At 41.5% G+C, this 14,746-nt stretch overlaps 1 protein-coding gene across 1 annotated transcript in view; it reads right to left on the bottom strand.

The window, feature by feature from the left end:
• atp10a (ATPase phospholipid transporting 10A) overlaps nt 1–14,746 on the bottom strand; it is a 437,297-nt gene that overhangs the window by 338,522 nt on the left and 84,029 nt on the right. The window contains exons 3-4 of the mRNA XM_072262735.1: nt 12,031–12,349; nt 901–1,095 (exon numbers count right to left, since the gene is read on the bottom strand). Of these exons, the coding sequence (XP_072118836.1) occupies nt 901–1,095; nt 12,031–12,299 (464 nt within the window). The 5' untranslated portion in view covers nt 12,300–12,349. The remainder of the gene's footprint in view (nt 1–900; nt 1,096–12,030; nt 12,350–14,746) is intronic.

Genomic DNA, 14,746 nt, shown 5'->3' with positions numbered 1-14,746 from the left:
ATTTAGAGACATTCTTTCACTTTTAAGGCCCACCTACAGTGAGAAGTGCTCTAACTGTTGGCAGGTAACCAGCTTCAATTTTTTGAAGAAAACATAAGAGATAGAAGCAGAAGTAGGCCATTCAGCCCATTGACTCTGCTCTGCCATTCCACCAATATTATCCGTCTCAAACCCATTTTCCTGCCTTCTTGCCCAAGAGCCTATTAACCTTCACTTTAAATATATCCAATAACTTGGCATCCACAGACTCACCACTCACAAGATAAAGAAATTCTTCCTCATCTCTGTTCTAAAGTGGTGTCCTTCTGTTGTGAGTCTGTGCCTTCTGATCCTAGACTCCCCCACTTCGGGAAACATCCTCTCCCCATCCACTATATTTAGGCTTTTCACTATTCAATAGATTTCAATAAGGCCTCTTCATTCTTCTAAGCTCCAGCGACTACAGATCCAGAGCCATCAAATGCTCCCCATATGTTAATCCTGTCATTTCAGGGTTTATTCTCAAGAACCTCCTCTGGACCCTCTCTGATGCCAGCACAATGCCCTTATCTTCCATAGATAAGGGGCCCAAAACTGCTCACAATACTCCAAGTGCTACCTGACCAGTGCCTTATAAAGCCTCAGCATTACATCCTTGCTCATATATTCTAGTCCTCTTGAAATGAATGCCGACATTGCATTTGGCTTCATTATTACAGACTCAACCTGCAAGTTAACTCTCAGGGAATCCTTCATGAGAATTTGCTTCCTGTTTAGAAAATAGACTATACCTTTATTCCTTCTTCCAAAGTGCAAAATACATTGAAAAGATAAACTGTTTAGTTACTGATAAGTTCCTGAAAATCCTTTTGTATCTTAAGTGTTATGCATCCAAGCTCTATAATCATGGTACTTAAATACCTGTCCCACACTTTGGCTGTTTGATGGTTGAGTGCTCGGTCAAATCTGTATCTTCTAAAGTCTTCGATGGCATCCTTGATCGCGACAAAACCCAGAACGAGAACTAATGGGATCATGGTGATATCTTTCCTGAATGCTTCGACAACAGGGACCCAATTCAAAAGAGCCAAAAACAAGAAGTAGATATTGGCGCACCTGCAAATATAAGAATAAATGATGGGTTATAAGAAGAAATGATGGGTTACTACAAGGCGAAGCAATGAGTAACTAGTATTTAAATAGGAGTGAATGGAGCAGAGAGAACAGTGGACCAAGAAGTGATACGACGACCCCTTTGGAATGCTCAAAGTGGATGAGAATGGAGGGAAAAATTTGTCTGTGGTCTAGCACTATAGGATGGAAAAAAGGACAATTGTTGATTGTGGGACAAGGCACAAAATACGGGAGGGATTCAACAGGTCAGGTAGCATCAATGGGGGGGAGTAAACAGTTGACATTTCAGGCCAAGACCCTTCATCAGGACTCAAATCTGCTGATTGTGTCTGACTTGCGTAGCCAGGCACCTCCCAGTCTCCGTCCAGCTGATAGGAATCACCCGTCACTTGTTTTCAATTCACCTCCTGCAGCCTATTGAAACCCAGCTCTCATCTACAGTTCTTTGTTCATTCGTTCACCGTCCAGCCTTGTTGTGTTAAGTACCTGTTGTCTTTGTGGGCCCTCGTGGCTTGTTATTTTGCAGTTTATTAATAAAATATTGTTTACTGCTAAATTGTCTTTGCTGCTCTGCTTTTGGGTCAAGTCTCCTCTACATTTCCTGACAGATTGTGGATACTGTTGGGATGAAAGCTATGGCTCCCTTTGTTCTACCTATCACCTTCACCACCCACTCTGCTCCCTAAACTAACTTGCTTCTCTTTTTCTCAGTTCTGATAAAAGGATCCTGACCTGAAACAATAGTTGCTTCCCCTTCCACAGACCTGCTCAGTTTTGACGAAATTTTGTTTATTTCTCAGATTTCCTGTATCTGCAGTTTTTACAATTTTCATTAGCCACACAAAGCTGTTGACTTTCTCCTCTTTAGTTACGGGGAAGTTTAGAACTCTACACAGATTTAGAAATCACAATCTGTTCTCATAGATTCTGTTCCTGATACTCCAGGAGGTGAAATATTACTTTGGATAGATACAAACTCAGGAGCTGAGGTGCCAATCAGATCAGCCATGATCTGACTGAAGAGTGGAGAGTTTTTGAGAGGATAATTCCTGTTCATGTGTTCACATGCTCTTAGTCTGATGATGACCTGTGAACTTTCTCAACTCTCCAGTGGTTAACACCATAAATTCGGCATGTGGAGCCTGCATTAAGTTAGCCCCACACTGAACTGATTGCACAACTGTAGTGTATTTAATATTTCAGTAATATTTGAGTAATATTGTGAAAATTTCATTTGATTAAACATTCTTTGTTTACACAATTCCTTATGGGTTACATGTAAGAAGTATGTGAATGGCTTGCATCATTACTCCACCATGAAATATGTATGTGTCTGTGTTATTTTGCCACCATAAAATATGTGCATGCCTCACTAAAGAAAAACTCAGTAGACAAGAATCCCTGGCTCCTATGTTATTCTTTCGATTAGTTTCTGGATTTACAAGGCATAACAGCAACCCTTGGATTCACTTTCAAGGACTCTGCAACTCATGTTCTCAATATGATTTGTTATTGTTTTGTTTTGTATTTACAAAATTTGTCTTTTGCACTTTGGTTGTTTGTCCGTCTTTGTATGCAGTGTCTCATTGATTTGATTACTGTATTTACTGTGAATGCCCGCAGGAACATGAATCTCAAGGTAGTAGATGGTGACATATGTACTTTGGTAATGATTTACTTTGAACTTTATGAACTTTGACATAAAATTCGCAATTCGATTTATAGAGTGGAAAGGATCAAGAGAGTGGAACGTGGCACATTGTACACAGTTTGGCACAGTGGAGATGGTGCAGGACAGTGCCACAGCTAGTAGAGCTGCTTCCTCACAGGGCGATGGAGGTAGGTGTAATCATTTTTCTCACTGTACTAAAAACACATGGGTTCAAAGTTCGAAGTAAACTTACTACCAATGTGCATGTATGTTCCAGGTCTGAGTGAAGTGTCAATGAAATGGCATCTGCTGTTGATTAGTTGCGACGGAACGCAAACTGGAGTGGATCAGAGTAGTGACTCAGGTAGTAATTGATATTTCATGACCACCCGGGCTATGCTCTTCTCTCACTGCTGCCATCAGGTAGGAGGAAGTAAAAGAGCCTCAGGACTCGCACCACCAGATTCAAAAACAGTCACTACCCGTCAACTATCAGGATCTGGACCAAAAGAGGATAGCTATGCTCATTTTATTTCTGGTGTTCCTACACCGATGGTCTCATTTTAAGGTCTCTTTATCTTGTTACTTCATGCTCTCGTTATTTATTGCTATTTATTTATATTTGCTTTTGCACAGTTTGTTGTTCATTGAATCTGTTTACTGTTCTATGGATTTGCTAAATATGCCCATAAAAAATGGTCTCAGTGTTGTATGTGGTGACATGTACGCACTCTTGTAATACATTTTACTTTGAACTTTGAATCTCTCGAAGTACTTCACCACAGTGGCTATAAGTGCTATTGGACGATAGTCATTAAGGCAGGTTATGTATGTGCAGAACCTGTAGGGTCTAGCTTACTGTATTCTGATTTCCCTCTGTATTCTGGTGCAAAGCCTTCCTCATTTGTTTAAGATGGGTCAATGGCTGTCCTGCAATAGAGAGTGATTTCAAACAAATGTACTAAGTATTAGTGTGCTATTATCTCACAGTGCAGTTTCAAACATCAAAAGATCTAGCTGATTTCTACTGGCAGGGTAAAAGGTCTATCCACAGTTAACTGAATTGAATTGACTTTATTTCTTACATCCTTAATATACATGAAGAGTAAAAATCTTTACGTTACATCTCCGTCTAAATGTGCAAATTTTTAATTTATAGTAACTTGTAATAAATAGTATGTACAAAAGGACAGTCAATGTAACATAGAAATACAATTGTATCAGCGGGAATTAATCAATCTGATGGTCTGATGGAAGAAGTTGTCCTGGAGCCTGTTGGTCCTGGCTTTTATGCTGCGGTACCATTTCCTGGATGGTAGCAGCTGGAACAGTTTGTGGTTGGGATGACTCGGGTCCCCAATGATCCTTCGGACTTGTTTTACACACCTGTCTTTGTAAATGTCCTGAATAGTGGGAAGTTCACATCTACAGATGCGCTGGGCTGTCCGCACCACTCTCTACAGAGTCCTGCGATTGAGGAAAGTGCAGTTCCCATACCAGGCAGTGATCATATCGATCATATGAAATAGAATTCAAAATCTGTATTGACACCCAATTAACCCCAAAATATTAACCGCTAAAACAATTGATAAATTGGGATTTACATAGTTTTCAGTTACTAGACTTGGAGCACTGGGAATTATCAGAGCAAGAATTTAGAGACCTCTAGTGGTTATGGTAGAAATTTCTTCGCAACCTTCAATCTGCACTGTTGTCAACAATGGGGTATTACAAATGGGATGATCACACACAATAAAAATCCAACTACTAATTTCAGCAAGTACAAGAAGAATTACACCAATTGTGTGTTACTATAACATACTGTGAATAAAAAATGTCAGAATGAATAAACTTGCATTGATAGCCTAATGTTAGAAGCAAGTTCTGTAGTACCATTTAGCATAGTAACAATGTGTGGAATCTCACACTTATTGTTAGGCAATGGGAACACGGAGCTGTTCTCCATTGCTGTACATGTGCTTTATATCATTTCAGCACGAGGCCTTACAGAAGGTCTAGTTTACTTACACTTAACCCTTTGCTGTACAAAATGTTTTAATGTGACTTTGAGGTTTTCAGTAGGGTTGACAGCTAAGAGAGAAATTGTTTCTATGGTGCTCAACAGTGACTCCTTCGAGCTTATCTGCAGAAACAGTTTAATTTCTAACTTTAATGTCTCTCTTTTTCCTTTTCAAGGTGGGTGGGGTCGTGTCAAAGACCCTGATCTGGAGCAACACTCAAACTTCAGTTCTTTGCGGTGGTGGGACCTGCTCCCAGGGCTCACCGACTGGCCGTTTATCAATATCCTAAGGATGCGGCCTAGAAAACGAATGTGCCTTTGGGGCTCAGAGGCCTTGTGGTCCTGGGGACGGGCTGATTCTATGCCGGTGTCACCGACTGAAGCATCATGGGACAAAATAGAACATCAGGAACAGCGGATCAGCTGTCAGGGGCTCTGTTCTCAACAAATTGCATGCTCTCCCTCTCTCTCTCTCTCATTGGTGGGGAAGAGTTTGTTGCCGGTTCTCAAGTTGCAGAATCAGGGGGTGGGGGAGGGAAGCAATGCAGCAGACTTTAAAACCATAAATCATCAAGTTGTTTGTCTTTGTTGGCCTCCTCTCTCAGTGTGAAAGGAGGGCACCTCTCTTTCCCTTTATTAGGGAGAAAGAGAGCCTGTGGTATGTTGAAGTGTCAGTTGAACAACTAGTTTTTGTTGTATTGGGGTCTTTGCTATTGCTCGCTTGGTGGGCGGAGGGTGCTGATTTTTTTTGCTGAAGTAAGTGGGAGAGGGGGAGGGTCGATGCTTTGTTGGTGCTTGCGTGTGGGTGGGGGTGAGTATGGGGTCTTTGGGGTTCTAACGTTTTTACTGTCACTCATTCTTTGGGGTACTCTTCCGTTTCGTGGATGTCTGCGAAGAACAAGAATTTCAGGTTGTGTATTGTATACATTCTCTGATATTAAATGGAAATATTGAACTATGGGCAAAAGGGCTGATAACCAGAAAAAAAAATAGGTTGCAGATGGCTGGGAAAAGAACTATTAATGAACATTTATTTTTGCAGAAATTTACTAATTTCTGAAATACACTAATTCAGTGGTGAAGCATGGTCATTTGGAACTAAAGTATATGTAGAAACGTAGAGGAGAGGGACAAATTGGATACAGTACTCCTTTAATAAATTGGCCTACAATGAATGGCCTCTTCCTTGCTGCAAGATTCTTAGGGATAGAATTTTTTCTGTGTACTGTACATTCTACAATTATAATATTAAGAACATTACAAATACAGGCAGGAGTAGGTGTGGTTCCAGGTCATGCTCCCTCATCCATGTGAACATTAAAGTCAATGGAACCAAACAATGGTAGTGGCCCCTCATGTCACCTTTAAACTTCCCCTCTAAAATCTTAAAAGCATGTCCTCTGGTGTTTGACATGTCATTAAGACATGTGAAGAACTTGCTTGTTATTAAACAGGCAAAATTGTTTCAGCCCCCCATTGTCAATTTTTCCCATTGATGGAATGAAAATAGAGTGAGATGATTAACAAGAAGCACATTTATTGCAGCAGCGACATCCCATGGATATTCCCATGGCAATCAATACTAGCCAAGCCAAGTGTACATCAAATGTGCTTTGAGATCACCAGTTAGCCTGCAACTGCCTGTGTTTATAACGTAGTGTGCTTTCAAATGACACAAATGAGAGTCACTGCACATCAAACATTCATTTTCACAGTATGTGATTCTGTATCTAGCAGAGAGCTGTTTGATCAGTTTAGTCTTCTATTGACTTGAACACAACAGACTCTTTTGGGGCATTTTTAGCCTATTTTTTTCACCGATCTAACTCATTTTCCACGAAAGTCTGAGGGGTTATGGGTTAAAAAAATAGTCTGGTTAAACCAGTTCTGAATTCACTTCAATGCAAGGGATTCTGCAGATGATGGAAATCTAGAGTAACACACACACACACAATGCCAGAGGAACACACAGCAGGTCAGGCAGCATCTATGGATAAAAAATAAAGAATTGACACTTCTTGGGCTGAGACCCTCCATCAGACCTGATGAAAGTTTAGGTTGCACATCAGTAGCTTCAGGAACAGTTATGACCTTTCAACCATCGGGCTCCTGAACCATGACTTCACTCACCTCAACACTGGACTGATTCCACAACTCATTTTCAAGGACTCTACAACTCACATTCTCAGTATTGTTTATTTATCTGTTTATTATTACTTTTTTGTATTTGCACAGTGTTACGTACCCCATAACTGGGTTGCCAAACCAGCAGAAATGGACCATTCAGTTGGAGTCTGGATTACTGGAACTAAGAAAGTTTTATTAAAGAAATCAGCAACACAGTACTCTAATAGTAAGGATATAAATGCAACAGGTTAGCAATGAATAAACACACATGTACACAGAACTAGGATAATAGGATCAATCAAGCTCTATCATTGTCTAGGGGTAAATGACCAGTTTTAAAGTGACGGTGTTCAGTTTAGTTCAGTTCACAGTAATCGCCGTCGCCGTGGGAGAGGGAGAGAGAGCGAATGAATATTCAAATCGGATTCCAAACAGACCTTCGATATTCCTCACAGTCAGCTTTCGGGTGAGCCCTTTGTAATGTCTTCTGAGGTCACCGACTGTGACCCCTCCGTTTCAGATACGATCGTTCCTCTGCAGTGAACCTGGCACCCAGGCAAGGGCAGACACACACCAGGTTCCCGCCGATCATACCTTTCCACCCTATGCGTCTATGGCTTGGTCCCGCAATCAGCCCTCCAAAACTCCCACCGACTTGTGGGAGGTGCACCGCTTCCAGGGTCTCGTTACCTCGTGGTGTCATGTGTGTGTCCTGCCTTAGCGAACCTGTCCCTTTTTATCCCCCTGCTGGGGTATCGCCTGTCCATCACACTTCAAGCAGTTCAGGGTTCAAACGGAGCCGATCTTGACTATACCCAGACCGGTGTCTCCTTCCGTTAAGCTCTCTCGTCTCTTCATTAACATTTCCAAATGCTGCTCCATTGTCTTATTTATCTCTCTTTCTCCTGAAGACAGGTGGCAGATCAACTGTTTATCCCACTGGTGCCAGCACAGGACAGTTAACATCTTAATCTATGTGTATTCTTTGTAACCCTCTTTCGTCACAACAGTTTCTCTTTTGCACATTGATTGTTTGTCAATCTTTGTGTGTAGTTTTTCATTGACTCTATTGAATTTCTTTGATCAACTGTGAATGCCTGCAAGAAAATAAATCTCAGGATAGTATATGGTGTACATACTTAGATAATTTACTTTGAAGCTTTGAGAACCTGCTTTTTGTTTGGGAGTAAATAATTAGGATTCAGAGGTATACCTTCCATGATTATATAACCTGCTAACTGACAGATACCGAATTTACAGAGTCATAGTGTCCTACATCACAGAAGCAGACCCTTCAGTTCAACTGGTGCATGCCAACAAAGATTCCTATCTAGATTAGTCCCATCTGTCTACATTTGACCTAAACTTCCCCCCAAAATTTTCCCTTTTGCCTTCCTTTCCTCCCCCAAAATATTCTTATCCAAGTACCTGCCTAAATGTTTTCACTGTCAAGTTTGTACTAGAGTTGATATGAACATTGTGTTGTCTATTTTTGTGGATATATATGTTATGGGATAGCCGGTGGTGTAGTGGCATCAGCACCGGACTTTGAAGTGGATGGTCGTGAGTTCGAATCCAGTTGCGTCCCAACCTGAGCAGCAGCAGTATCTGCACAGAAGAAATGCCTGGCACGAAAACCCAATGCAGGGTTGCTATGAGTTGACGACGACTCAATAGCACTAAACAATGTTATGTTTAATTTAGGTTAATTTAAGTTTATTGCAACTTATTTTGTAATAATAATAATAATAATAATGGTCAGTGCTTTATTGATCCTGAGTGGGAAATTCTTTTGTTACAGCAGAAACATTTAAAAACACACTTAGCAGTGTGCAGACTTAACTAATAATAAAGTACAGAATGATAATATACCAATGTGCAATAACGTATGAAATAATAAAGCAGAGACTATTGTACTATGATGTGTGTTCTGTCACACGGAGGTGAGCTGTTGTATGTGTTTTTTGCATTTGATAGGAAAGATTTTCTGTAACGATCCTTGTGACAGCAGAGCTAAATGAGGCTGTTTGAAAGGGTGCCCTGCTGCTTATTTAGTAGGTCATGGAGAGAATGTGCCAGATAGTCCATAATGAATAATAGTTTGTTTAGTGATCTCCTCTCCACCACAAACTCAAACGAGTTTGGGTTGTAGCCAAAGATGGATCCAGTCTTTCTGATGAGTTTATTTAGACTTTCTGCACCACCAGCACCAATGCAGCTTCCCCCAACATAAAGCAGCAAAGAAGACTGCACTCGCTACAACAGACTGGTAAAAGATCTCCAACATCTTGCTGCACACATTGAAGGATCTCAACTTCCTTAGAAAATAGAGTCTGCTCATCTCCTTCTTGCAAAATGCCTTGGTGTTGGTTTTCCAGTCAAGTCTGTTGTCAAGGTGAACACCCAGGTAATCGTACTCCTCCACCACCGCAACTTCTTCTCCCAGAATGTATACAGGGCTTGTCACAGTCCTCTTCCTCCTAAAATCAATCACCACCTCCCTGGTTTTGGCCACATTCAGGAGCAACTGATTCCTCTCACACCACTCCACAAACTTGTCCACCAGTCCTTTGTACTCCGACTCCTGCCCGTCTTCGATACACCCAACCACAGCAGTATCATTGGAGAACTTCTGCAAGTGACAAGACTCAGATGTGTACTGAAAGTCTGAGGTGTGCAGAGTGAACAGAAATGGTGACAGGATAGTCCCTTGTGGGGCTCCAGTGTCACTCACCATCATCTCAGACAGAGAACTACCCAGCTGTACAAACTGGGGTCTATCTGTCAGGTAGTCAGTAATCCAGGAAATAGTGGATTTGTCTATGCCCATCCTTTGCGCTTCTCACTCAGAAGAAATGGCTGGATTGTATTGAAGGCAATAGAGAAGTTAAAGTAAGTGATTCTCACAGTGCCACCAGCATCATCCAGGTGAGAGTGAGCTCTCCTCAACAGGTAGATGATGGCATCATCCACTCCCACATGAGGTTGGTAGGCAAACTGTAAAGGGTCCAATGAAGATCTCATCTGCGGTCCAAGGTAAGTCAGGACCAGCCTCTCCAGCACCTTCATCACATGAGATGTGAGGGCAATTGGTTTGTAGTCATTAAGTTCAGATGGAGTTGCCTTTTTGGGTACAGGAACCAAGCAGGAAGCCTTCCATAGCACTGGTATCTTTTCCTGACTCAGACTCAGATTGTAAGGGTGCTGCAAAATACCAGACAGCTGGGTCGCACAGGCCTTCAGTAGCCTAGGTCTGATACCATCCAATCCAGGAGGTCCCATGCTGAACCTGTTGAAAAACAAATTCAATTTGTTGGCCGTATCCAGTCAGCCCTCCATCTTCCTTTCCTTAACCTCAAAGCCAGTGATCTGCGTCATGCCCGAATAGCTTATGCTATTCTGCTGGCTCCTGTACTCTTGCTTCCTCTCGTAGGATTCTTTGAACTCCCTCAGCTTTATCCTCAGTTCACTCTGTACTCTCCTCAGTTCTTGTCTATCTCCAGACCTGAAGCCTTTCTTCTTCATATGCAAAAGTTCTTTCAGGTCACTGGTGATCCAGGGCTTGTTGTGCTGCTGATAAAAGTTAAGTTTTATGGCATTTATACCTTGTGTATGTATGCCTCTTCCAAAATATATTTGAACCTGAACTTATTTGGACTGGAAGTTCTGGTGCTACCTGAGTGCATGTTCTCTCTGTGATGGCATCGGTTTCTTCTGGATAGTCCAGTTTCCACTCACATCCCAAAGGTGTATAGGGCCAATGGGTCACTATGTGTGTACATTTGAGGTCATCTCTATGGGTGGAGGGAATATTCAATGGGAATCTAGGGTTAAAAGGTTACAGGAAAAACTCATGGGGAAAGGTTGCTCTGAGAGTCGGCATCAATTTGGTGGGCTGAATGGTCTCATATACAGTAGTGTGCAAAAGTCATAGGCACATAGATATAGCTAGGGTGCCTAAGACTTTTGCACAGTACCGTAGTAATTTTATGTATTGCTCTGTACTGCTGCCTCAAAAAAAAACAAATTTCATGTCAGATGTGAGTGGTGATAAACCTGATTCTGATATGGGTCTCTAGTGCGGACTGAGAGTGGGAAGAGGACAGGGAGAGGGGAATCATGGTTGAGGAAAGGGAAAGGAAGAGTGGAGGGAGCAGGATGCACCAGAGGGATATTCTGTAATGAGCAATAATCTAATTGTTTGGAATCAAATGACCTTGCCTGGTGTCTCAGAGCTGGGTATGTCTGTACCCGTGCCACTCCCCACCCCTGGTACTCCTTCTCTGCCACCTGTCCCCACATCCTTCCTACAGCCCTCAACATTCTCACCATCCCTTACTGCTGTCAGATTTACAAAATCGCTCTCTGCTCCACGTTGACAAATACAGTATTATGCAAAAGTCTTAGGCCCCCTACCTATAGATATTAGATTAGATTATGAGGACACTCAGTCCTCGTTTATTATCACTTAGATATGTGCCTAAGACTTTTGCACAGTACTGTTCCTTGTGGAAATTTGTTCATATGAAGGCGAATTATATACCTGCAAATCTTGTTCATGTCACTAGACATTTATGAGCATAATGAACAGAATTAGGCCATTTGGCCCATCAAGTCTGGTCTGCTATTCCACCATGATTATAATGGGGCAAGAAATGAGAAGCTGATTGGTGTGCTAAATTTACGAGAGTTTCCATGGAAACTGAATGAAGACAGGATTTTGGCTGAAGTGTTACAATCGGTTGAATTTATTCTACACACTGATCAAGGTTGGTAATGAATGTACAAAAATGTACATTTTTGGTTGGAACACACACAAATTGCAGGACTGATGAAAGGTCCTGGACTGAAACGTTGACTCTTCATTCCTTGCCGTAGATGCTGCCTGACTTGCTGAGTTCCTCCAGTACGTTGGGGTGTGTATTATTTGGGTTTTCCAGTATCTGCAGAATTCCTTGTTTACATTTTTGGCTTTTTAGCAACCACACCTTGTTGTCATTTTACAATATCTCACAGATGGTCGCACATTGCTTTAAAGCAAGACAATAAAAGGCTGATAAAAGATGATAATGTGAGATACCAGATTATTCAAAGCTTCATAAACAAAAATAATACACACCTGTGAAACTGCTCATACAGGTTCCTTGGAATGAAGGTAAACAGTGTGTATTTGGTGGTACGGATCTTATTCCCAGAATAAGGACTTTGTGATTGAAAATGGCTGCCTTTGAAGGACCTGTGATTTTGAATCACAATTCTGCGCCCAGGCACTTCATTCTCGAGCCTTGCGTAGCCTCGTGTTCTGAGGGGGTTTCTCCAGACTCTGTAATAAAGATTTCTCACAGCAGAAATTCTGGAGTAACTGGGTCTTTCATGTCTGGTTGCCATGACGACTGTTTCATGTAGCAATAATCATATGCTCTCAGTGCCCTGAAAAGCTGCACCAGAGGGGAAGAAAACACAGAATAATAAAGATGACATTTAATTTTTCCTTCTAAAAATAGCTGCCTTTATCACAGCGTGTTTCAAACATGAAAAGATCTCTCAAGATATAAATGGATAAGTCACGTGTTACCAGAGCCAAGCCTTCCATAACCCTCTTCCCAACTACTATACGCTGCATTTTCTTCAATGTTTCCAGAATCTGGTCTTTGTTATCTTAGTAACAATTACGTAGGGGCTCTTACATTTGTTATATTTGATGCAAATACATATTGTTGCCTATAAGACAATTGATGTTTTGACCATAGTTAATGAAAGCAGGACATGGTACCCTTGCTTCATTTTTGACTTGCATAAGCACTTGACTGTTCTTATAATAGTAGGATTTTCAAAACTTGAAAGCCTGAATATTTTAAAATCAGCTATAATTCTTTATTACAGTTTTCGAGTGATAGACATGCTTGAGTTTGGACATATTTAGCTGGAAGCCTCTTAAACCACAGCACACTGAGAGGGTAAGGGGAGGTGATGGCCTCTTTTGCAACTGGTATTGCAGCAAGCTAGAGATTCTACACTAACATAGACAAAGAGATTCCAGGATTAAATGGCTTGTCATACGAAAAGCGTTTGATGACTGTGTCTATATTCACTAGAATTCTGAAGAATGAGGTGTGAAACCTATCGAATGGTGAAAGGCCTTGATAGGGTGGATGTAGAGAGGATGTTTGCTATGGTGGGAGAGTCTAAGACCAGAGGACACAGCCTCAGAATAGAGAAGCACCATTTTAGAATGGAGATGAGGAGGAATTTCTTTAGCCAGGAAGAGGTGAATCCTTGGAATTCTTTGCCACAGGCGGCTGTCTTTATGTATATTGAAGGCAGAGGTTGATAGATTCTTGATCAGTCAGGGCATGAAGGGATACAGGGAGAAGGCAGGAGATTGGGGCTGAGAGGAAAATTGGATCAGCCATGATGAAATGGCGGAACAGACTCAATGGGCTAAGTGGCCTAATTCTGCTCCTACATCTTATGATATAAAATGCTGGAGAGACTCAGCCAGTCAGACAGCATCTGTGGAAAGGAATAAACCGTTGACATTCCAGACTAGACCCTGTATTAAGACTGGAAAGGAAGGGGGAAGAAACCAGGTGGAGGGAGGGGGAGGAGTACAAGGTGGCAGGTGAAAGCTGAAGCCAAGTGAGGGGGGTCGATTATTGGGTGCGTGGGGATTCTAGACTCTGCCATAAAAAACTCTTTTTCATTATACATCACAATGTTCTGATCTGTTAACAAGTATATCATGTGATAAATCACCCAAATTTGCACATCCACTGTGCAGAATATGATTTACTTCCTGACCACAGGAGTTTTATAAGAACATCAATTAGATATATCTGCACAGTAGAATGAACTGCAGCGAAAATCATTGCCCTCCAAGCAGGAAGGAAACAGCACTAATTTTTGATGCCACACAACAAATTGCACATTGTATAACTCAGTGATAATAAATCTGATTCTGATTCTAAGATATGAAACCACTGGGCCAATCGATGCAAGAATTCTGAACATAAAGTCCCTACTTGATAAAGTCTTAGAGTAAGGAATTGAGCCCTTTGGCCCATCATATCTTGGTCAACCAAGTTCATGTTTGTTGTCATTCAACCATACACATGTGTACAGTTAAATGGAAATTTGTTCCTCTGGGGCTTAGGTGCAAAACACAATACATACTGTACACTCACTCACAGCACATATAGTTACAAACCAGTAGATACAGTCCCAAATAATATTAGCACAGGTCCTTGAGAGGCAGGGCCTGAAGGTTGACAGCTTGACATACAGTGCAAGGTGCAATTTAATGTAAGACAGTATAAAGTTACCAGCACTATCATCATAAAACAAGCAGTAGTATAAATATATAAAATGACAGCAATAAGAGATGGAAAGTGGCCATCTTTATCTTTTCCGAACTCACTGTACTCATCTAAACCTATCCCTTTTACTAACACTTGGTCCATAGCATTTTAAGGTGACTTAAGTGCTTGTCTACATGCCTCTTGCATGTGAGAGTACCTGTCTCCACCACTTATACTTGCAGTGCGTTCCCAGTTCCACCTGATCTCTGAGTGAAAGAAAATCCTGTACGACTGCTTTCAAATCTCCATGGCTTTACTTCACTTTTGCTCCCTTGTTTTAGACAACTCTGCTGTGGCAAGAGCTTCCTGTTATTTACTCTATCCATATCATTCATGATTTTGTACATCGGCATTAGCACCTCTTCCTCATAGAGTCAAGAAGCACAGAAACTGGCCCTTCAGCCCAAATGGTCTATGTTGACCAAGAGTCTCAACTATCCCAGTTTGCCCACATTTGGCTCCTATCCCCCTAAACCT

This window comes from Mobula birostris, chromosome 7 (assembly GCF_030028105.1).
Source record: "Mobula birostris isolate sMobBir1 chromosome 7, sMobBir1.hap1, whole genome shotgun sequence".
NCBI lineage: Eukaryota > Metazoa > Chordata > Chondrichthyes > Myliobatiformes > Myliobatidae > Mobula > Mobula birostris.
This window is presented reverse-complemented; position numbering and strand designations above follow the sequence as displayed.